Source organism: Cenococcum geophilum (genome assembly GCF_001692895.1).
Source record: "Cenococcum geophilum 1.58 unplaced genomic scaffold K441scaffold_63, whole genome shotgun sequence".
Taxonomy (NCBI): Eukaryota; Fungi; Ascomycota; class Dothideomycetes; order Gloniales; family Gloniaceae; genus Cenococcum; species Cenococcum geophilum.
Genome location: NW_027137621.1, coordinates 336,993 through 359,702, shown reverse-complemented (window position 1 = coordinate 359,702; position 22,710 = coordinate 336,993). Strand labels below are relative to the sequence as shown.

The following is a 22,710-nucleotide window of genomic DNA, read 5'->3' as shown; positions in this document are numbered from 1 at the left end:
CGCATTAACGGATAAAACAATTATAGTTCCGGAGACTATTACTATAGTACTTATTAGGTTCCTTTATACGGAATTTAGGTTTTTCTAATATTATAGTATAGTATAGCGTTACCCCTTTAAGTCCGCTTCGTGTCTAGGGTATTTATACTTCCCCTAATTATCCTTATAATTATTCTTAGTAGTCTTAATATACTTATCTTAATTATATCTCTAACTCCTTTATTTTTTATAGGGTCTTATATAGCAACCGCTTTAATAACTCCCTAGCAGTAATTATTCCTAAAGGTCCTATAAGGTTAGATAGGCTAGCCGTAGCTTCCTAATCTACTCTTTTATAAGTAGAGGGAATGCGCTCCTTTAAGGAGACTCTTTAAGCCTCCTACGGTGAGGGCGTTGCTTTATAAGGTAAAGGAGTATAATCCGTTATTGTTAATTAATAGCCATACGTCCCTAACGGATTGTGAGCGATTAGAATTATAAGAGGCTAGCTTAACCGGAACGTATAATTATCTAATTAACAGTATTACTGGTAAGTAGAAGGTAAGTTAAAGGTACGTTAAAGGTAAGTAAAAGGTAGAATAAGTTTTTATATATTAAAGGATAAATGCTTTTAACTACTTCTATTTAGAGACTAATTACTAGTTCTTCTCTAGAGGGGAACTAGCTTCCTATATACTTCTTCCAAGACGCTAGTAAAACCTTTCGCCCCTAACCTGTCTAACTGTGTCTTCTGGAACATAGATGGGACATAGATAAAACCTCCTACCGTCTTATCGGATATGTACCTCCCGGGGGATTCCGTTACAAAATTGCATTTTTTTTAACTTATTTTTAAGTTTATAACCTTTTAATAAAATTTTATACTTTTTAAATAAAATTTTAAGTAAAGGGAGTTTTAATAAAAGCAAATCCCTATAAGATCTTAGATTTTTAAGAATTATTTTTAATATCTAGTAATAGAAAATATATGCTAAATATAGTAAGTTTTAGTAGGAAGTTGGTAAAACCTAGAGACATTTAGTAAAGGACTATAGATTTTAAATACTAAAAAAGTATCGCGATTACTAGATTATATATCTATAAGTAGCTTTAGATATTTTTTTAAGCTCTAGAATTAATTATATGACTTTTATACAGCATTTTGGCAAAAAGTGTTAGTTTTAGCGTGACCTCGGCACGGACACTTTTGACGAGGGACTGTAATTGGCTTAGGAGGTGGATTTTCCCTCCAAAAGTCTGGGTCAACTGAGATAAGGTGCCCCATTATAAGCCCTGCTTTCTTCTAATTCCCTCACAGTTCTTGAATTGACGAGTTTTGGCTTTTGATTATGCCTGCTCCCTTAATGGCGTTTCGGCCGGCCCCGAGAAGCCTCTGGCAAGCTTCAAACAGACTTACTAGGCTACGTCGAGTTACAGCTACTCAGACATTGCAACATGAACAGACTTACTAGGCTACGTCGAGTTACAGCTACTCAGACATTGCAACATGCTCGAGCGTACGCCATCTCCTCTGATCAGAATCCCAGAACAGCGATCGTAACTGGGTCTAGCCGTGGAATGTAAGATTTTGGCTTCGCATTCAATCTCTAATCCAATTTCATCACTCTAATCCAACTTTCTCATACTAGAGGCAAAGCCATAGCTCTAAGACTTGCCCAAGATGGCTATGACATTTGCGTTAATGATATTCATGCCAATAAAACTGGAGCAGAAGAAGTTGTGTCCGAGATCAAGTCCATGGGTCGCAATGCCGTTCATTATCTTGCAGATGTGTCGAAACGTTCTGAAGTAGGAAAAATGGTTGAGACTTCCGTCTCCCAGCTAGGTCCATTAAATACAATGGTTGCAAACGCAGGCATAGCTCAAGTGAAAGCTCTCCTGGACCTCACAGAAGAGGATTTAAAACGCATGTTTGAAGTAAATGTTTACGGTGTTTACAATTGTTATTCAAGCGCCGCGAGGCAGATGATCAAGCAGGGCAGCGGAGGTAAAATTCTGGGGGCTGCAAGGTGAGAATATACAGTATCTACTTCGTATCTTTTTCGTACACTTCAAGTTCTTTGGTATCTCCCTAACACACCACACTCTGACTCATTTAATTTAGCATCGTTGCCTTCAAATCGTTTGCTCTTCTGTCGCATTATTCAGCCAGCAAGTGGGCTGTACGTGGGATGACGCAAGCCTTTGCTATGGAAATGGCAAGCCACAAAATCACGGTCAACGCTTATGCTCCTGGCATTGTTGGTACAGCCATGTGGGATCTGATTGATGAAGAGCTAGGTAAACTAAAGGGTGCAAAGAAAGGCGAAACCATCAAAAAGTACACCGAGGACCTGATTGCGTTGGGCAGAACAAGTGTGCCGGAAGATGTTTCTAAGGTAGTAAGCTTTTTGGCCGGTCCAGACTCGGATTATGTCACAGGCCAGACGATCGTAGTTGATGGAGGGATCATCCTAACTTGAAGATATACACTTTCTGGAACCCCTATGGCTACGATTGGCATTCGCTATTGGAAGTGTGCAGTTGGGTTTTTCTGCTCACTACATCTACACAGACTTGTATCCTTTGTCATCCTGCGATCCAATATTCATTAATTGTATCCCCAAAAACCATTATCAACATTGCGTTGTCTGATTTTGATCCCGTTCGTCGTTTGTTGTCTATGAACTCTGCCAGCAAGACATATTCATGTTACCAGGTGCCATGGCAAACACCGTCTGATACTATGAAGAGTTATATAGCATCCTCTATTCCTATCTGTAATCCATCTCAGTCTCACAAAGCTTAATCAACTATCCAATCGAATACTCACACTCTAACACCACAATTAGTGATGGCACTAAACCACGTGTAGAGAAGAACCCTGCTAAAGCTTATACCCGAAGCTCTACCCGGAGGTCTCCCCGGAGGTCTACCTTAAAGGACTACCCCTTCTTTTCTTATTTCCGTGGTATATCCAGTTTAGTTATATAGTTGTATCTACGTGACATAATCAGCAGATGCGATTATGATTTGGTTAGTTATGTTACTATGTAATCCAACACAACCGTAACTAACTAACTGATTATTGCCATGTCTGACCGCAATGAGTCAACAATCTAGTCCCCGTCTTCTGGTAACTGCCCCTCCTTCTCTTTACCGCACCTGAAGGCCGAAAGCCCTAAAGGGCCAAACCAAGTCAGCCAAGCCGGGCAACCCAACCACGCCAGGCAACCCATCTCTGCAGCGCACATTACCGACCCCTACCCCTTTTCGAGCCCACCTCCAGAAGACCGCATCCAGCCTCGCACCAACCGTGATGAGGACGAAATCCGCTCTGAAATAGAAATGGTAGAGTGCATATTCGAGATGGCTCAGACCGGAATGATGAGTTCGGTAAATGTGTTCATAACTACTCTAAGGATCGCTAAAGGCACGTTGGGAAGAGCGGTGGGGCGAGGACTAGGAACGGTCGAACAAAGGACCCAAGCGCATGCAGAGCTGGACGTATGAGAGTACCCTTTGGCAGGTCTAGATCCTAGAAGAGGTTCTGATGAGTATAGCACAGAGCCTAAAGATCTTGATTGACGTAGCCACAATGGCGCCTGATGCTCGGAGATCTTGTAAACCCTATACTTATTTGAGAAGCGTTCGAGGGATCCCACATTATTTCTAGCCATTTTGTTATTCGTGCTTGGTTCAGTTGCCGATTCAAAATATAACGTTCTGGAAAACACAGAATATAAGAGTACACAGCTTTGACTATTTTATTTGACACTGAGGAAACCCTCCTACATATGAATATGGAACTATTGATACAAGTACTATGACTTACCTTTCCAAAAGCAAAATCCCCATGTCCCCAAAACCCTTCACAAAGAAAAGTGGCCCTTCCCATATTCAGCATGCACTAATAATCAAATCTCTCCGGAAGCACAACTGGAGCGACCAGACTCCAGATGTAAATACCATAGCAAGCCCACGCGCTCACAATCTTCGCCCAGCTTGCCCAGTATGTCCGCCCAACAGGTATGAAGTCGTCCTCCACACCCTTCTCATCGAAATTCATTGTGAGCAGTGTCGCTACCCACGCGGTGCTAAGTAGGAATATCACGTGGAAAAGTGTGTAATTGTACTGCGTAGCATTGCGCTCGTCATCGCGAGGGTTCTTCCCGTATCCGTCTTCATCTTCGTCGTCACTGTCTGAATCATCAAGGGCGGAGGCAGGCAAAGAGCCGCTCTCAACAGCCGCGCGGAGAGCCGCGGCGCGCATTTCTCGTCGCGATTCCGGTTGCTGTGTGACGAGGCCATGCTCATAGTCCTCTGGATTAAGCTGGGAGTACGAGTTACTGTACGAGTTGCCCTGTTGGCCAAGAGCTAGGCCGTAGGTTGCGGCGCGTGTTGTGGTGTAGGCTACCGTGATGAAGGTAACGATCGCGCCAATAACGATAGTTGCCCGGCGGGTTCCACGAGCGCGGATTAGAGGATTGCAGTGCTGATCATCAGGCTCCATTCCCACCGCTGACATGGTCAGATATGTGCAGTAGACGGCAACCATAGCTGACTGAGCGAGACCGGCTCGTGGATTGACGGCTTGGATCGAGGGGTGAATGGAGATTATTGAAGCGATGAGAAGGAGCAAGAGATTGATCTGTAGATGGCATTAGACATATGAATTTCTAGAAAAGAATGTAGGAGAGCAGAATGGCTTACCGTGATAGAAGCTTGGTTCATCGAGCAGCCACCACGCGCGAAGAAAATGTACATAACAATCGTCATAGCGAGAGAAGCCAAGTACATAAAGAAAGCCGATCCAACCAAAAGCGCTGTCCAGACTCTGGATTCGGTGGTCTCAATCTTCTCCTGGCAGTATTCCGCCCAGTTGTGGGCCAAATCGACAAGGAGAATCAGGCCAATAAGTAGGAAAAGGCATGCTCCGATAAGCGCAAAGTAGTTGCCCCATGCAATGAAGAATTTATTCGGGATAAAGAAGGTCAGTACGATGAGGCCTATCCATGCGATGATCTTAGGGCCCCAGAAACCGTTCTGGATTGGTGCGCGTCCGTCTTTGGAAGAACGGACTCCGAGGAGGATAATAGCGAGGATGGCATGGAAGAATCCCAAGGCAAAGTTGATTCTTTGAACCGCGACATAGCCATAACATTGTTCTCCGTTACAACTAATATCCACGTAGTCAAGAGTGAGATGCGAAAGCTTCTTCATTGCCCAGTCAGTGAGCATGAGCCATGATACGATCGAGTTGACGAGAAGGATGAGAGCGTATGCTATCCGAGTTGCCATACTGCAAGAAATGAATTAGTCCTAGTGTTCTGATAGGACGTAAATAGATGTATACCTATTTCCGCATTTTCCGCATGAGTTGAATACTGCAGAGCAGGTAGCTGCTCCACAGCATGAGGCGGCAAAGGTGCCTACCTAGACACTGGTTAGTCGCTCATCATTTCCACTGGCTGGGGATAAATGTATACCGTAGACAAGCCGGGTAGAGCCAGAAAAGGGATCGATAATGCCGCACCCATGATTCCGAGGTGGTAGGTTGACGGTTGTGATGTGGTCGTTGATGTGATAGTGACGCCAGTTGCTGCAGGCCGACGGGATGCGGCTTAAGGCGTTGAATTTGGCTCGGCGGCCTTATCTCCGGAAGGCATCGACACCTCATCCAAATCATTTCCATTCTCGACGCATCAACAACACTCGCGCTACCAATTGCACTATTGTGAAGTTATACGCTGATCCAATACCGTCTAAGCCTACCATTATCTTCTCACCAGCAGCATCCCTGGATAGCACACCATCGGACTCCGCATTGGAACAGACGAGTCGATATCAATCGCAGCTCTGCTACGCCCACATAAGGAACGTCGACACCCACCAGCCTAGATGAACCGTTGAAGGCATCTAAAGAAAGCCCAGACGCTCGAGTTGGGCATCAGGATGGCTGTTAACGTGTCCGAAAAGGCTCATAGGGTAACGCGGATAGTGTCTGTGGTTGCGGCTACTGTGATATCGCTGGCATGCGGAACGAATGCAAGTTGGAAAAGGCTATAATCAGACATAGGACTAACATTCGATAGTACGCATACTCAGCATGGGCGCCACAATTTGCAGACCGTCTCCAACTCTCCGCAACGCAAAGCAATGTCATCGTACGCATCTCTCTCTTGAAGCGTTTCTTGAACACTGGCTGAGAATGGAACAGGGCGCAGCCGCAAATATTGGGATGTATGCGTCAGGAATACCTATGGGTATTGTAGTAGATAAAAAAGGGCCTCGTCCCGCTGCTCTGCTGGGAGCATTTGCGCTTGCAATAGGATACTTCCCTATACGTGCTGGTATGATCGCACGGTCAGCAACTCTAAAGCTGGACTAACTGTGATTAGCGTTTGACAAGGGAGCTGGATCCATGAGCGTTTTCCTTCTCTTCTTTTTATCTTTCCTCACTGGCGTTGGCAGCTGTGCTGCTTTCCAAGCTGCACTGAAAACGTGTAAGTAGTCTTTCTCACCCGCATATGTAGGAATGCTCACAACCCTAGCTGCACTGAACTGGCCACACCACCGTGGGACGGCTACTGCCTTTCCGTTAGCTGCTTTTGGTCTCAGCGCGTTCTTCTATACGTTGCTCTCTGGTCTCGCGTTTCCAGGTAAAACGTCGAGTCTTCTTTTACTCCTTTCAGTAGGCACATCTTGCCTCGTATTGGTCTCTGTTCCATTCCTTCATATTGTGGGCCATAATGCACGCTACTCAGTCTTGCCCACCAACGAAGATAGCTCAGGTCTGCCGGGGCGAGACTCCAACCAGCTTCACCGGACAAAGTCTGGCGGAGGCAAATACAGCGGCTCTTCATTGCCGCAGCAAGAACAAGGTAAGCACTATATTTCATTTCAGACGAGTCTACGTTTGCCTAAGGCAGCTACCAATTATATTATTAGTAGACGATAATTCACAAGATGTTGGTTCTGTAGATGCAGACGAGAATTCCTCGCTCATGTCTGGTCCTGGAGACATTTCTGCAGAGGATGACGCTAGGATTCATGGTACACACCACTCACATAGGCCAGATGTCACCGGATTAGCCCTTCTCCTGAAAATTGAGTTTTGGCAATTATGGACTTTGCTTGGTGTTTTAACCGGTGTCGGTCTGATGACCATCAAGTAAGTTCAGAAGAGAGTATTTGTACAAATTAATGTTCGCTAACGAGTTGATGTAGTAACATTGGCAACGATGTAAGCTTCAGCTCTACCCCAACCAATGTCACTTCGGACTGACACAATTTAGGCCCAAGCTCTCTGGACTCACTATGATGACACAGCCTCGAAAGAGTTTGTCGCAAAACGTCAGCTGATACACGTCTCTATCATATCTTTCATGAGCTTTCTTGGGCGACTGGCTTCCGGGGTTGGCTCTGACGTTCTTGTCAAGAGACTGCATATGAGCCGCTTCTGGTGCGCCACAGCATCAGCGGCCATCTTTACGCTCGCACAAGTCTGCGCCACCCGTATCGAAAATCCAAACCATCTATGGGTTGTCTCTGGTTTCTCTGGGTTAGCGTATGGAGCGCTCTTTGGCGTGTTCCCTGCGCTGGTTGTCGATGCGTTTGGGGTGCATGGATTCTCGGTTAATTGGGGGTTCATGACGCTCGCACCCGTCGTAAGCGGAAATATCTTTAACCTATGCTATGGCACAATATTTGACCATCATTCGGAGGTCTTGCCTAGCGGAGAAAGGAGTTGTTCGGAAGGGCTGGAGTGTTACCGGAGTGCATACTGGATTACCTTTTTCGCCAGCGTAGTGGGTGTTCTGGTTAGCTTCTGGAATATAAGACATGAGCATGTCATTAGGAATGGAGATGCTCAGGAAGATCATCGGGAGGCATGAGAATGCGGTTTGATAATCTTCACAGTGTTCTAGTTTGTCTAAGTATATTTAGTATAGATTGAGTTGGCATCGGTTATAGCATCTTTCGGACGAGGAAATTTCTTTTTGGTATCTTGGTGATAGAGCATATAAACCCGTTAAGATATCCCTCAAATGCTGATCTTCAAAGAAGCTTCAAGTAGTAGAACGATTTAGTCAGTTGATATACAACGCATGACCGTATATTGGCCCGGGCTTACTCTTGGCCCCGCGCCTCGCCCTCAAGCTTCGCCCCGCCAAAGTCAAAGCTCGGGTCTCCTCAGGTGGCGGAGGCGGCGGTTACGACAGCCTAAAGGGCACTCCACGTAACACTCCTTCGCTCTTCAAGGCTGCTAGAATCCCTCTTTAAAGACGCCCCTGCAGCCGTTCACTTTGTACCTATCACGGATTGACTTCCCCTGCCTTTAACCGACCGAGATTGTTACAAGAGAATAATCGTCAGAATGCCCGCACCGTTAGCTAAGGGTAAGCTGAGCCATCTACTAAACGCCTTTTCTGTACTACTCGTCTTTGCCCTCGTGCCTTTCACTCTTTGTATTGTCCGCTTCTGCCAACTAGCCCCTCACAGGACCTCACATTCGCTCTATGTCCCCAAACTCCCACCAAGACCCTCGTCCAAGGCCTAACCATCCATTCCAAACAGGCCTCATAATCGCCGCCTCCGTCCTCGTTGCCGCCGGACTCGCCATCTACGAAAGCCCGCAGGTCAGACAGTGGGTCGACCAGTCAAGACGCAAAATCGCTGTTGCCTTACACAGCCTCGGAGATGGGGTCCAGCCGCACCGAAACTCCTCGGAATCCTCGGACAATGGCCAAGACCGGAGAGAGCGGGAGGAAGAGGCGAGACGTAGGAGGAGGGAAGAAATCGTACGCCGCAATCGGGCCGAGCTATTACATAAGGCCAGGGAAGAAGGCGTTGCGGTCGATCTGGATGAACTGGCAAGAATTGGTAGAGAGGGTGCAGAGCTTGAGATGAGGGAGTTCAACGCCAGGCATCGTGGAATTAGCTTTGATGACATAGTGGGAAGCGATGGCATGCTCCGCGACAATCACCCTCTTATTAAGATTGAAGACGAGGACAAGGGCAAAACTGCAAAGACCGCCACGGCCATGGACTCGAGCATAATGGAAGGCGATGATGGTCTCAGAAGACGTGGACGGGGTGTTCAGAGTCTTGAGAGCAGTGCTTCATTCGCCAACCCATTCGTCGACGAGCCGGGTCAGGTCATCTTTGATCAGGCTAAGAAGCAGGAGGCCCAAACCACCGCCACTACGACCGTTGAACCCGAGTCCCGAGAAAGCACAACGACAATTCAAGCCGATCACGAACCCCACCAATCGCCTATCAATGCCACCACTGAAAACCCATTCATCAGCATCCCAGCACGGAACCCAACCGCCTCCGTCCACTCCATCGCTTCCCTCGAGCCCCTCATCCCCATCTCAGCCCCAGAACACTCAGAGCACGAACTCCAACCCCCAGAGCAGGAGCAGGACCAAGCCTCGCAATCCTTCTATTCCTTCGCCTCATCCCCCTCGCTCTCCGCCTCGTCCGACCTCCCGCAGTCCAGCACGCACATCTTCTCCAACTACGGCGAAGACGCCGAAGTCATGTCGACTGGCACGCTGACACCGACCGAAGACGGCCTCTCGACTGCGGCGTCCATGGTGGACAGCCACGCGGACGACATCGCGGTGCTGTCGATGACGCACGACGACGACCTCGACGCGCGCTCGGAGGCGTTCAGTGAGACGGGCTTCACCGAGGCCGGGTTCTCGGAAGCCGGGTTCAGCGAGCTCGGCCAGGACCGCTTGGGCGTGCATACCCCTGGCAGCTGGACAGACGTCGAGAGCGAGAGTGGGAGCGAGTATGGGGCGCCGCATGGGGCGAACCCGTGGTCGAGCAATGTGCATTATCAGTAGGTGGTGGTTGCGTGGTGGGAAGAAAGCACGTTGTGTGCGCAGTTTGTTCAGACTAGTCGTTTCGGAGTTGTATGGGATCGGACTGGCTAGGTTGAGCATTATGGTTCGAATAGGAAGGATGGGATAGGTTAGTGGGCAGGTATTTTTTTTTCAGCCTGTGTATTCTTTCCTTTGGCTTGATGGTGGTGGGGTGTTTTATTCGCATTGAAGAAGCATCAAGGCTGTTAGATAAGAGGCGTACATCGTATCATTAGGATCCAAATCAACGTACTATCTCCCTTAGAACTGCGCGATGCCGTCCTCTCACACGAACAACTTGTGCTTTTCCGCCCCCGCAACCCCATGCCGTGTAAAGGCGAAACCGCCGGATATCATCGCCACACAAACCCATCCTTCCCTTTCTGCTAAATGATGCCAACGCAAGCGCAGCACACAACCCCAACCACCCCCCTTTAAAAAAAAGCTCCATAAACGCCATTCCCTCCCCCATCACTCTAACCCTCACTCTGACCTCAACCCTCCCACAACCCCTCCCACTACAACCCCCTCACCCCAGCAATCCTCCCCGCAACCCGCTCAAGCAACCTCTCCTTCTCCGCAACCGCGCGCGCGCGCTCCTCCTCGATCTCCCGCAGCTGCCTCTCCAGCACCGCCATGCGCGCCCGCTGCGCCCGCTCGCTGGTCCCGATGCCCGGCAGCCGCTCGATCAGCATCTCGATCTGCTGCTCCTTGACGATCAGGTCGCGCGCCAGCTCGTGCAGGTCGGCCGTGAAGGCGGCCGCGGGGTCGTGGCGCGGAGGCCGGGTGGAGAGAAGCCGGGTTTGGGTTTGCGGCTGGGTCTGGGTCTGTGTCTGGGTCTGGGGTTGGGAGGGGTCGAAGGAGGTGGTTGTCTGGGTTGGGTTCGAGCTGCCTTGGGTTTGAGTTTCTGGGGCTGCGGCGTCGGAGGTGGCGTGCGTGCTGCTGGGGAAGGCGGGCGCGGCGGGGGATTGGAGCGGTTGGCCTGGGATTGGGGACGACGCGGCGCGCGTGGAGGTGTAGGAGAGGGTTGCGTACATTTGGGTTGCCAGCTGGAGATGTTAGTTGGAGATTCTTTGACGTGAGGGGCTGCTACGTCAAAAGGAGAGGGGCAATTGGAGGTGGGATGGGGGAGGGTTACTTGGTCCAGGCAGTCTTGGAGTTGGGTTAGGCGGTCCGCCATTGTGAGGTTGTGAGGCAGGAAAGGCAGGGCGCAGATTTTAGCAGCGAGAAGGGTTTCTCTAGCAGGACTTATAAAGAGCGTGGGTTGTTGCGAGTGTCGATGATTGAGGAAGTTGACGGGAGCTTCATAGGGCTGAGCTAGTGAGCGCCAGGAGGCTTGGCATGCAGCCTAGCTCTGCACGCAGCGAAATCCTCCAAACCTCCAACAAAGACACCTCGCTGCTTCAAAGTTGTCCTCTATCCCGCTCCCCCAATGTGTAAATATGCTGGCCACTCATCCAGCCTTCTTCACCACCACACTCACCACATCATGGCACCTCTCCCCCACCGCCAATGGCTCCGTCCACTCCTCACGCCGCGTCTCCCCACTTCCCGCACCCTCACCACCCTCACCTCCAAACCCACCACCCCCCTCCTAATCACCCCCGGCTCCCCCCACCACAACGACCTCCCCTCCTTCCTCGCCTACGCCACCCGCGTGTCCCTCGCCCCGACCAAAACCGTCTACATCGGCACGCACTACGAATACACCGTCGCACGCTCCCTCCACCGGCTAGGCTTCGACCTCCTCCGCACGGGCCGCCGCGCCGACCACGGCATCGACCTGCTAGGCCACTGGCGCATCCCCGCGCTCGGCGACGCGCCCCTGCGCGTCCTCGCGCAGTGCAAGGCGCGCGGCGCGGGCGTGGGACCGCGGCACGTGCGCGAGCTCGAGGGCGCGTTCCAGAGCGTGCCGGCGGCGTGGCGCCGCGGCGAGGTGCTGGGGCTGCTGGTGTCGACGCGGCGGGCGACGCGCGGGGTGTTGGAGGCGCTGGGGGGGAATCGGTGGCCGATGGGGTTTTTGAAGGTCTCGAGGGCCGGCGTCGTCGAGCAGTTTCTGTGGAATCGGAGTGCGGTAGAGAGGGGGTTGGAGGGGGTGGGCGTTACGGTTAGGTATGTTGGGGGGAGGACGAAGGCGGAGGGGGCTTTGGCTGCGGAGGATAATGATGGGAGGGACGAGGACAGGAAAGGCAAGGAGAGGAAGAAAAAGCGTGCAGCTAAGGAAAAGGAGGGTGGTGTTAGGAAGGATATCCAGCTGACTTGGATGGGGAGGCCCATATTTCCAGACCGAGAAGAACTGGATGAAAAGACCGTCAAATTTATAGAAGAGATTGCTAGTGGGGAGGAGGTGCTATCGATAAAACCAAAGACGAAACGGGGACCAAAACCGGGCGGCAAGAAAAATACAAAGGAGGAGCCCGAGAAACGAGGGAGGCCACCTGGTTCCCGAAATAAGAAACCAACTGCCACGAAAGAAAAGGCCAAAACAACCCCCAAGGTTAGCCGCCCTAAGGGATCTAAGAACAAAAAGGTTGTTACCGCTATCCAGAATGAAAGTCACCAAATCCCAAAAGAAAAAGACAGAGGAACAAGCCTGTATCTATTAGATAAAGACGCCGAGTCGCAAATCCATTTGAGTATTGATCCTTGATTCCGTACCAACCGCTCTGTCTGTCCAGCATATATTATTCTCGCGACCAAGTGAGTATTCGGAAGGCTTCCGAGCCTTTTTTTTTAAGGAATAAAAACCTCCCCAAAGCACCGCTTCCCTAAAGATATCCGACGAGCTCTCCGTAAGCCTAGAATATGGCCGCGTCCAAGACATATTTAGAACCAGGGCTTTCAGAAGCCAGCCCTATCAGTGAGTCGATCCTCAACCACAACCACATCTCCAAACAGCAACCCACCAGTTCCATTATACGCGCCGGTCGGGATGCTGCAGCGTGGTATTACCGATTTTTATGGCTCAGGTTTATGGGGAGCGGGGTGGGATTGAAGGAGATGGTTGTGCGGGGATGTCGAGTAGTTGAGAAGGGTGACGGAGGCGCTGAGGAGGCTGCGTCGTGGTTGAGGCTGGAGGGTGCTTAAGGCTGTGGTTTGGGTTTTGGTTAGAGCGAGGTGCTAGATGGACTGGATGGACAAATTATGGGGGTTTGGAACGTCTTTGTGGTTTTATTGAGAGCTTTGTGGGCCCTGAGATTGTTGGGGGTAGCGTAGATTTGAAGAGCAAATCGATGCCAGACCGATAAATACGGTTCACATAAGCCTAGCGGCGAGATATCAGACAGATTAAAGAATTCGAATGTATAATCCCTTTTAACCCGGAGTTCATTACTGTCCGAGTGGCCACGTTGAAGATAGCATCGTTAGTATATAATATGACGTGTATCGTGTCAAGATAGAAAACCATTGTCCAAGAAGAAAAGAGAAAAGATAGAAACCAGAATACGTTAATTTTAGAGTGACCAAGCCAGTCCCGGATGCACACCATAACCCCAATCCACCAATAAAAGTCATGTAAAATTCGAGAGGTTCGTGGGATTTAGCGGTGCTGAAAGCTGATTTTCCCAATTCACCACGGGATCTCTTCGAAAGCGGAACGGAGGACATCGGTGCGCGTCTTCTGCATCTCAGGCGCACTGCTGCCAACAAGTTCGAGGATTTCCAGCGTCCGCCTTACGTCCGCCCTAGCGAGCATAGAGAGAGGTTCCGAAGCTGGCGATTGAGATAAGTCCGCGGTTGAAAGAGGTTGATCCTGTACCGAGAGGATGCGGGCCATGAGGAGCTATCGGAGCATGTCAGTGCTGGAATCGATAGATATATTCCAAAAATTGCAAGATATGTTCTCGATCACTTGTAGAATAGAATAGGTTAAACGCACCGCTTCCTCAAAAGCCCGATGTTGAAACACCCACCACACACTTGCATCCACACGGAGGAACTCCCAAAAGTCAAGGAAAGAAGCGAGTGCCATCCTCGCTGCTTCAAGGGCACCTCTGACATCACAGGTGACTCCCCTAGCTTCGTTTACATCAGCTTGAATGATCATGACGCAATGCCAATAGTTGCTTCGGAAAAAGAGATTCTGCCGCAGAAGACGAGGATTAGTGCTAGAAAGTCCAGCAATGGCTTGATGATCAGACACTGTCATATTTGCTGGAAAGCTTTTGAATAACTCGTTGTAGGAAGAAATGAGATTGGCTTTATTTGGCATTGAGTTGGTGAGGGGATTGCTGAGCGATCTCGGAGTACAAACGGTTTTCTGAACGAGATTTGCGAGATGCCACATGGATCGAATGTATTGTCGATCTGAAATTTCATGCGGAGGATGCGGATCCGACATGGGCGCGATGTTGCTGATACTCATTGGATTTATTACGGGATCCTGTGCTCCGTTTGATGGATTCCCATTCATTATATTTTCATCAAGATCGTCAGTGAGAGAATCGACGCGGACATCTGAGAATATTCCGGTTGGAGGAAGCTTAAGCAGTACAGTGAGGAATGTGTCTTGAAATAATACAGCCTGCCAAACCTTTCGTCGTTGCTGCTTGTCACTCCGAGAGCAACGTTGACTAATAATATCCGGATCACGATTCAGACCCATAGCATACGCTTGACGCATGAGGACTCCTCCAAAAGCCCAGGCGTCGGATGCATGGTTGTCGTTCATGAGAAAGTAGCACACCAGCACCATGGCCTGAATCGTTCGCAATGAGGTCCGGCTCAGATAGGATGAGAGGCGGAGGGCTTGGTGTGATGCCGAGGCGTAGAACCCTGCCATCTGAGCTCGCTCTTGTTCGGACGGCATTTGGGTAAACTGGGTTCCCATAGCATAAACAACGAAATGAAGAGCTAGAAGGACAGGATCGGCGACTTGCTTTTCTGAGAGAGGTAGAGACCAAAACCTCTCATAATCAGCATAGAAGTTTCTTCGGTGGATCATGGGATAGACTGGATCCACGGCATCGAAGTATTTTGCAACAAGGATATCTGCTTGATCCCTGCTAGGCAAGACTCCGATGACTTCAGGAAGTCCTCCCCGATTGGTCCAGTAGTTTGCGAAAGGATGGCCTGAGCCGAGTCCAAAGAAGAGCGATGGCGCATGGTTGGAGTAAGGGATGTTGGAGAGTAAGAATGGAGATGAGGATACACTCCGACATTGCGGCCCCGGGGTTGGCATCTGGGTGGACATCAGTAGTGATTCGCAAGGGTGTGGAGGCTGAAGAAGAAGGCATGATGTGATTGGTAAGATGATCTATTAGGGGTAATTTGATAGGAAAATGGGAAAAAATTAATCAAGCAGGTTTATGGATGGGTTGGGTTGGGTTGGGTTGGAGTAAGGGTTAGGGAGACTAGCTATTGAAGACATTCACAGAAAGAACAGAAGAGATCTAAGGATGTAAAAATGCAGGATTAAACAGTAGGTGCGTAATACAGAAGCGGAGCATGGATATTCAGGATATAGAAGAGGAGGGAATAGCAATCACCTGGGGTGGAATAGTAACATTTTGGTCGTCGCTAAGGGGAGGCTTTGATTGCTTCCGCGACTTGGTCGAAGTTTGGCGCGTGGCGCTTCGACTGTGGATACGGTTCAGCAGGTAGTACGTCTCCCTAGCAGCCAGAGAGAAAGCTTGGAATGGCGGCGGTCGAATATCAAAAAGAAAGTCTGGCCACTTACTCAGCCGAAGCAATGAGATTCGCGACCTGGGAGTATCGACACTCGGACTGGCGCTTGATGCATGCAAGACATTGTGGCCTGTCTCGATCGCACTGGCATTGCCGTCAGCGTGTGGTTGGGGGTGATTGGCGCCATGCTGCGAGATTGAGCATTCACCTTGGTTTTGCGCTCGACACATTCCTCGCAGCTCAGGGTGGGCTTGTTGCGTTTCTGCTTCTTGCGCGACGGCCCCACGTCATCGCTCGAGTGATCGCGTTGCAGGGCTGCGGGTTTTAGATGGACAGGCGTCGTCTCCGCCTCCATGGCTTTCTGCTATGCCTTTTTTGCATGGATGTGAAACGCTTGGATGCTGTGCTGGGCCGGGAATAAGATGGTGAAAGAGTGCAGCGTTGTTTCCATCGCCGGCCGATTGTGGTGGGGATTCTCGGGACGCCTGGTCTGCCAAGACACCACACCCGAAGCGCGCCCACCAAGCATGTTGCCCAGCACACCCGTCCCCCTACCCAACCTAAGGTATAGTACTTATCTTGGTAACACTACCTCTCGACCCGACTTCAGACCCACTGCCCACACTCCCAATAATCCCTCCATCCTCCAATACATGTAGCTAGTGCCTATCCTCTCCGGTTCCCATCTCGGCAATTCCGGATGCTCTTTATAATACATCCGAACGGCATGCTCCCACGCATCTCTCCAATACCATCCCCGCTCTCGAATCAGTTGGAGTGCCATATGGTGGTATTTCGCTGACACCCAGCACTTGAAACGATAGACCGTGTCTTCTCGGTGCTTTCGAGGATTGACGAAAGGCGCTATATAATACGACGTCTTAGTCATTTCATTTCCTTCTTCAGACCTAGCATCCCATCAGCATCTACTTCTAAAGTCACCCCCACATCACTTGCAATATCTCGTCAAACAGAATAACTCGTGAAGCCACTTACTCATACGGGTCGGCTTGACCAAAATGCACCCCATTGCGACGCCACTATCGTCAAAGATTCGTCTGCAGTACTCTTCTAGAATTGGTTCAGGGTTATGGTCATTTTCTGCCGCTTTCGTGCCTTGTGAGTTTGCGTCGTTGACTGCGTGTTGATCGTAGGATACGCGCTGAGCATTGGCTACGGTTGAGGCGTTGGCTGCGGGTGAGGCTTGTACCGTATTCTGGCAGTTTCCTCCAGTTTGAGCTCGTTGCATTTGCTGATATGACCCGAATCTGAGGGGTAACCGGTCTATGCGGTCTATTACCTTATTCATATGTCAGGCTAACTCTGGAGTGATGTCTATGCCAGAGTCAGATCTAAATCAAATCACCGTTGAGTTCCTTGTCATACCAATCACCAGGCGCCCCGCCGAATCCATTATTGGTAAGGATATCGACGCCGAGGTTTAACGAAAGTAAAGGCGTCCTTGAAGTAGGTGTTGATATCAGAAGTAATTCACAAAATGAATAGAGCGAGCTTCAGTTTGACCGATATGTTTTAGAAGAACTACAGACGGCGAACCGAAATATTCCTGCGCCCTAACCTTCCCTCCAAGCAAAGAAAGAACGTCCTCCATTCTCTTAAACACCCTTCAATCAAATCAATCCCAACTACAGGAAAGAAGAACCAGTATACATGGAAGTAGCGCAGCTCAAGCCCATCAACAATAACCACGATAGCAACAGTGACAACAATAAAAACAATATACCCGTCGCAACTCCCCGGACTAAAATGCAACAGCTCTAGGACGCACCCGCCCCATGCGCCGACCCATCCGTCATTAAAATCTCACCGTCCCCACCCCACCCTCTCCCCCTCCTCCAACGCCCCCCTAACCGCCTCCCTCCACCCCATCCCCCGCTCGCAGAACAACCACTCCGCGCGCTCCACCGTCTGCGTCGGCGCCCGCAGCAGCTCCCGCCTCAGCCGCCGCCGATACGCGCGCGGGTCCCGCATCTCAGCCGCCGAAAGCCTCAGCGCGGCGCCGGGGCAGCGGCCAGCGGGGCGCGGGCGCGAGACCGGGTAGGGGAAGGTGGGGAAGGCGGCGCGGATGGCGTCGAGGATGTGCAAGCGGGATGGGGCGTGCCGCGCGTGGCGTTGGAGCCGGGTTAACGTGTCGTCTTCGGATGGGGGGTCGTCTTCGGGGTCCGGGTGGAGGTTGGAGACCCAATGGTGCTCGCGGCGCCAGGGGCGGGGCATTTGGTGGTTGGGTTGTTGGTGGGTGGGTTGGATGTAGGTATAGGTGTGACGCGAGTTCATCACGGGGTTGTGTAGCGTGTTTAGCTGTGTGCTCGAGGTTTGCTTAGAAGGTTGTGTGAGGCTTGCTTGATCGTATATGCGAGGCTTAACTGCTTTCTTTTGTACTGAGGTGGTGTTTAGTGCTGGGGAAGGGTTTGGGATTTATAGAATTGTGCGCTCTGATTTACTAAATTAGGTAATAGGGTTATGACGGTTTGCACCCAAATTTTTTCTATGCGCTAGTTTTAAGGTTCTAAACCGTCATAACTCTATCGCCGTCACAACCCCATCACCTACATTATACTTTTACGGTAAGTCATGCTCTCTGGGAAAGCTTTTAGGTCTGCTGGTATAGTTTGCTTGTATATTTGTTTAGCTTTATGTCAGATCGCTGCGAGAGTTTGCTTAACAATGCCGTATGACTATGGTGGGTATCTGCATACTATCAGAAGGTCAACTAAGTACACTTAAGTCACCTCAGGGCTGCATTATTTTAGGTTGTATGAACTGCTATGGAACTATTCCAGTATATATTTTATAATCAACGCCCCTTTTGCTCGTCTTACATAGAACGAAGTAGGGACATAGCGGTTCTCTGGCATGTTCGACCCCGTGGGCCATACAAAGCTTATTCCCCACTAGGTCCATTTTCATTCCCAAATTTGCCATCGCCGAGCGAGACAGTTAGAGCACGTGGAGATGAAGTTGATGGAACAAGACTGGTTCGGTGTTAAGAAAGAATTTCTCCCTCGGGCTTTTATTACTACTAATTCAACCAAACTGAAAGAATTAAAAGAAATGTTCGAGAGGTTCTCTTGCACAACTCCCACACAGGTTGCCCTGCAGCGAGAGCCATGCCTTCTATTCCCGATTTCACCATCTCATCCTCCAGAGGGGAATGACAAAGCGGGTTCGATCTACCAACGCTCCGTTAGGAAAGACGCTCTAGAAGGAGCGCCACTCCTGCAGGACCCAAGGTCCTACATCGCTGGGTATAATTTGGGCATTAGGTTATCCACCACCCGTAGAGGATAGCATATGCTACCATCATATTCAAAGAGAGGAGCTTCCGTAGAATATTTTGGAGACATAGAAGTGAAATTGGAGATTTCAGGGATTTCATCGTCTAAACTTACTCGTAAATGTTATACAAACTAATCCATAATTGCTGCCTCCATCCATGCCTAGAGGCAAGCTGATTCTATAAGACGTAACCGTCGTTAAGGCAGAATTGATCTGCACCAGTGAGGAATAAAGACAAGCGCAATGCCGAAGCGCGCGCTTATGGGTTTTACAACGCGGAACAAGCCCCATGACATAAATAAGACATCAGATCAGACTCACCATTTCGTCCCTCTTATCTCATACCCCATCAATCGTAATGCATAAACAATTGGCTGATGCTCTCTCCGTGATGGTTCCTTCTAATTGCTTCAGCGAGCAGATTTGCTACGTCCAGCACAATGAGCTTTCGTGTCTGGGCAGCCTTTTCGGGGGGGATTGGGAATGCGTTCGTGACAACTATTCGATCAATGCACTGACACTCCTCCATTTCTTCTAGACATTCTCCGCCGAACAAGCCATGAGTAGCCATGCAGTACACTTTCGTAGCACCACCACGTTTGACCACTGTCTCTGCTGCAGCGATCCATGAGCCTGGTTTGTCAATCATATCGTCCATGATGAACACGGGCCGGTCCTTGACATTTCCAACTAGCGTCACTGTGGCTTCGAGTTCAGGATTCTTGAGGTCCTCCTCCTCTTCCTCGGAAGAGGCAGCTGCGTCGACGGACCCACCAAGAGCGTGCTCCGTATCACGGTTATGGTGTAAGGACGAGGCGGTGGATATGAACGAAGCCAGCATGTTTTCCGGGATGGGTTCGTCGTCAGATGGTGGGCGATTGCGGTGGTTAGTTGAACCTGATATGGCGGAAAATGCCGGGGAAGGGTGATCTTCGTCAACTATATGACCGTGGACTAAACGGCCATGGATAACGTCCCTTGCACGCTGGTTTAATTAGTCCCTGCAAAACATTCGGGGGAAAATCGACAGACCTCGTCAGTGTACTCATCTCCATCCCCTTCTCCAGTTTCGCCGAGCTCACTATTTGCGGTCGTACTGGGTTTATCGGTTTGTGCACTCATCGTCGGAGGTAAATCCGAGATAGGGCCGATGCGTATAGATCTGGCAAGTGGACTTGATGGAGTTTCTGGAACACTGTTCACCAGGCGTCTTGCGTACGGGTTTGAACTTGCTTTTGAGCTTGCTCTAGTCCTAGGGCGTGACTTGCTAGATTCTGTAGGAGGATTGCTAACTTCTGTAGGAGGATTGCTAACCGGAGGCTCGCTCACAGGCGGCTCCAGAGGAGTGATTGCCACGGCAGCATCTAGGTCTGGTTCAACTAGACCAGCAGTATCGTATGTTCCATCCATGGCTAACCTCTCATAGATGACGCTCGCATTCATCGAGTGTAAACCTGATGTGCGAAACCTCCGCCGATCCGTTGTAACAATACCAAAGCTAAGCTTGAGAGCATCTGCGAGTGATGTGACACGTTTTGTTCCCCCAGGGTTCTTGCTCACAACGACCGCTTCTCGCCAATTGGGAACGTTCATCCGTATCCAACGGGCGATGAGCGGTTCCGCAACGAGGTTATCCACTGGACACTTGAAAAAACCCTGCATTTGACTTGCATGGAGGTCAATGGTGATGACATGATTCACTCCCGCAACATGGAGCAGGTTGGCAATCATACGGGCGGTGATTGCACCTCTGTGCGACTTCTTTTTGGATTGGCGAGAGTAGGGAAAGTATGGCATCACAGCTGTAGAAGTTCAGCGCAGCGGTTGACTAGTATGGAGCAGCAATTCTGACCTGTGACTGACTTTGCGGAGCCGCCTTTGCATGCCGATATCATAATGAGCAGCTCCATAACATTGTCGTTAATTCTGTGAGTCGTCAGCGAGTGGGCAAATGAGACAGACGGTGTTTGCATACTTGCCGCTACCACTCTGCACAATGAAGACATGTTGATCTCGAATAGACGACTCTACTCACTGTAAGCTCCAAGTGTGGCAACAATTGAGTGCTGTGGTGGACTGACGAATTTGCACACTTGTCTCACCATTGCTGAACTTTTTGAGCTCAGCCTTCCCGATCTTCTGACCGAGTCTGTCACAGATACCTTCGACTAAGGAAGGATGCGAAGAGCCGGAGAATATTTGGGCGTGGCGCATGTTGTGCGGATGGATGTAGAATAAGGGAATGAGGTTTTAACGTGGAAGGCAGCGTAATCCACGCCGTCTCGGCTGAGAATTGACACCGCCTTCGGCCGGCAGTAGGTCTAGCCGACGCAAAACACCAACAGCCGATCGTGCAAATAGCCCGTGGCGATAGCGCTATCGAGGTATGAATCAACCTTGCGAAATCACAAATCACCCTTTATCGTTGATTTGGAAGGCAAAAGCACGGAATTCCCCAACGTTTTGCCTCTTGTGTCGATTCATAATTTCACCTTGTAAAACCACCGTCCCGTGCCCATGGCGAATCCACTAGTCACACTCAGATCTGCCACGCAAAGCGACATTCCCGTGATCAAGGCCATACATTCATACTACGTTCTCAATACTCTAATCACACTTGCCATTGTCCCGTCGACCGATGACGAACTCCTCTCAAAGTATAAGTCTATCACATCACAAGGCCTGCCATATATTGTTGCGGTCGATGCCAGCGCAAACAGTGCCATCGGCTATGCTTACGTGACTGGGTTCCGTGGCTTCAAGGGTGGTTATAAGCACACGGTCGAGCTCAGTTTGTTCTGCCATCCTGAATGGAGAGGGCAGGGCGTTGGAACACTTTTGCTAAAGAAGATATTGGAAGTTTTGAAGGAACCAGGCACCCATCCAGAATATATCGTGAATCCGGGATCCGACGACTTAAGGGTTAGAATCGTAATCGCCTGCATTTCCGTGGACGAGGCAGGTAGGGACAACGCATTGGACCTCAAGCAATATTATCAGAAATTTGGATTTGAGCTAGTGGGACATTTGAAAAAAGTTGGTTACAAGTTTGATCAATGGTATACTGCCTTAGGTTTTACTAGCCCTCTCCTACTGACGTGTCAAGGATCGATACCAACTATTTACAGCTGGCCCTCTGGTGAAGGCTTCTAGACTGGTTTTAATTGATAGCTTTATCGGTAACTTAGCTGATGGGACAATGATCAGGTAGCGAAGATTGAGTCAGTAAAGTCTAGAAAAACTGCACCTTGATATCTCGACAATGGCTTAATAATAAATTCCGAAATTTTATAATTAGCCTTTCGTGCCCACATTAAGACTTTTAATAAAGTTCTAGTGTAATAAGTCTGGCCAATATTGAGATTTTGGGTTTCGGCCCCCAATTTTAAGCTAAATTGCGATATTGCGATATTTTTAGAGCTACTTAATATATAATTTTTTTAAATCTAATAAGAGGTTTAAAATAGGTATAAAAGGTTAATTATAAAATTTTGGAATTTATTATTAAGCCATTGTCGAGATATCAAGGTGCAGTTTTTCTAATTTTTGGTGGGTTTCGGGGCTACCGGATGACTGATATTACCGGATGACTGATAGAACACGTTAGTTCTCAGCCACAATGCGCAAAGATGAACCGATTGGGCTCTAAAGCAACGTATCCACGCAATGCAGCCGTGCAGAAAACCGGAAGGTTGCTGTGGAAAAGCGTACCCGAACCGTCTAAGCGTCAGATGATCGTGACTAACCTATGTAAGTTTAGCCTTCCTACATTGGGTATAGATCAGGGGTGTCTTGGCAGCTGATCTTGACTGTATATATAGAGGCTCAAGAGTCACTCTCAATCAGACAGAGTTCTCATTCTTGATCTTGATTTTTGACACTAAGCGTCAGTAAATCTGTTGAGGTATGATTTTGATCATGAGTGATA

The 22,710-nt window shown here is 49.5% G+C and overlaps 10 protein-coding genes across 10 annotated transcripts; 5 read left to right on the top strand and 5 right to left on the bottom strand.

The window, feature by feature from the left end:
• Positions 1-1,343: 1,343 nt before the first annotated feature.
• On the top strand, positions 1,344-2,462 carry K441DRAFT_690367 (acetoin dehydrogenase-like protein; the record flags this gene model as incomplete). Its single annotated transcript, XM_067652379.1, has 4 exons — positions 1,344-1,404; positions 1,469-1,559; positions 1,629-2,009; positions 2,105-2,462. The coding sequence occupies 4 exons, from the start codon at positions 1,344-1,346 to the stop codon at positions 2,460-2,462; spliced, it is 891 nt and encodes a 296-aa protein (XP_067498344.1).
• A 1,192-nt stretch (positions 2,463-3,654) lies between these two features.
• On the bottom strand, positions 3,655-5,544 carry K441DRAFT_668492 (TMS membrane protein/tumor differentially expressed protein). Its single transcript, XM_067650012.1, has 4 exons — positions 5,469-5,544; positions 5,336-5,415; positions 4,693-5,281; positions 3,655-4,630 (listed from the first exon to the last, which is right to left on the bottom strand). The coding sequence occupies exons 1-4, from the start codon at positions 5,517-5,519 to the stop codon at positions 3,890-3,892; spliced, it is 1,461 nt and encodes a 486-aa protein (XP_067498343.1). The 5' UTR covers positions 5,520-5,544; the 3' UTR covers positions 3,655-3,889.
• A 114-nt stretch (positions 5,545-5,658) lies between these two features.
• Positions 5,659-8,030, top strand: K441DRAFT_668491 (MFS general substrate transporter). The gene is made up of 8 exons (XM_067650011.1): positions 5,659-6,027; positions 6,075-6,146; positions 6,200-6,332; positions 6,381-6,485; positions 6,534-6,863; positions 6,931-7,153; positions 7,210-7,225; positions 7,278-8,030. Exons 1-8 carry the CDS (start codon positions 5,935-5,937, stop codon positions 7,875-7,877), a joined length of 1,572 nt encoding a protein of 523 aa, XP_067498342.1. The 5' UTR covers positions 5,659-5,934; the 3' UTR covers positions 7,878-8,030.
• Positions 8,031-8,501: 471 nt separating this feature from the next.
• Positions 8,502-9,839, top strand: K441DRAFT_586620 (uncharacterized protein; the record flags this gene model as incomplete). Its single annotated transcript, XM_067644641.1, has 1 exon — positions 8,502-9,839. One exon carries the CDS (start codon positions 8,502-8,504, stop codon positions 9,837-9,839), a length of 1,338 nt encoding a protein of 445 aa, XP_067498341.1.
• A 536-nt stretch (positions 9,840-10,375) lies between these two features.
• Positions 10,376-11,037, bottom strand: K441DRAFT_586765 (uncharacterized protein; the record flags this gene model as incomplete). Its single annotated transcript, XM_067644650.1, has 2 exons — positions 10,376-10,906; positions 10,996-11,037. The coding sequence occupies 2 exons, from the start codon at positions 11,035-11,037 to the stop codon at positions 10,376-10,378; spliced, it is 573 nt and encodes a 190-aa protein (XP_067498340.1).
• A 411-nt stretch (positions 11,038-11,448) lies between these two features.
• K441DRAFT_487253 (uncharacterized protein) lies at positions 11,449-12,375 on the top strand (the record flags this gene model as incomplete). The annotated part of the gene is made up of 1 exon (XM_067641949.1): positions 11,449-12,375. A coding segment is annotated over one exon (927 nt), but the record flags the coding sequence as incomplete, so codon positions are not given.
• A 592-nt stretch (positions 12,376-12,967) lies between these two features.
• Positions 12,968-15,182, bottom strand: K441DRAFT_302165 (uncharacterized protein). Its single transcript, XM_067641041.1, has 2 exons — positions 13,738-15,182; positions 12,968-13,641 (listed from the first exon to the last, which is right to left on the bottom strand). Exons 1-2 carry the CDS (start codon positions 15,049-15,051, stop codon positions 13,429-13,431), a joined length of 1,527 nt encoding a protein of 508 aa, XP_067498338.1. The 5' UTR covers positions 15,052-15,182; the 3' UTR covers positions 12,968-13,428.
• K441DRAFT_302164 (uncharacterized protein) lies at positions 15,183-15,907 on the bottom strand. The gene is made up of 3 exons (XM_067641040.1): positions 15,694-15,907; positions 15,538-15,629; positions 15,183-15,437 (listed from the first exon to the last, which is right to left on the bottom strand). Exons 1-3 carry the CDS (start codon positions 15,838-15,840, stop codon positions 15,314-15,316), a joined length of 363 nt encoding a protein of 120 aa, XP_067498337.1. The 5' UTR covers positions 15,841-15,907; the 3' UTR covers positions 15,183-15,313.
• Positions 15,908-19,131: 3,224 nt separating this feature from the next.
• K441DRAFT_586721 (phosphoribosyl pyrophosphokinase) lies at positions 19,132-20,996 on the bottom strand (the record flags this gene model as incomplete). The annotated part of the gene is made up of 5 exons (XM_067644647.1): positions 19,132-19,767; positions 19,815-20,584; positions 20,635-20,708; positions 20,758-20,809; positions 20,864-20,996. The coding sequence occupies 5 exons, from the start codon at positions 20,994-20,996 to the stop codon at positions 19,132-19,134; spliced, it is 1,665 nt and encodes a 554-aa protein (XP_067498336.1).
• A 157-nt stretch (positions 20,997-21,153) lies between these two features.
• K441DRAFT_668485 (acyl-CoA N-acyltransferase) lies at positions 21,154-22,089 on the top strand. The gene has a single exon (XM_067650010.1). It carries the CDS (start codon positions 21,300-21,302, stop codon positions 21,933-21,935), a length of 636 nt encoding a protein of 211 aa, XP_067498335.1. The 5' UTR covers positions 21,154-21,299; the 3' UTR covers positions 21,936-22,089.
• The last annotated feature ends 621 nt before the right edge of the window (positions 22,090-22,710 follow it).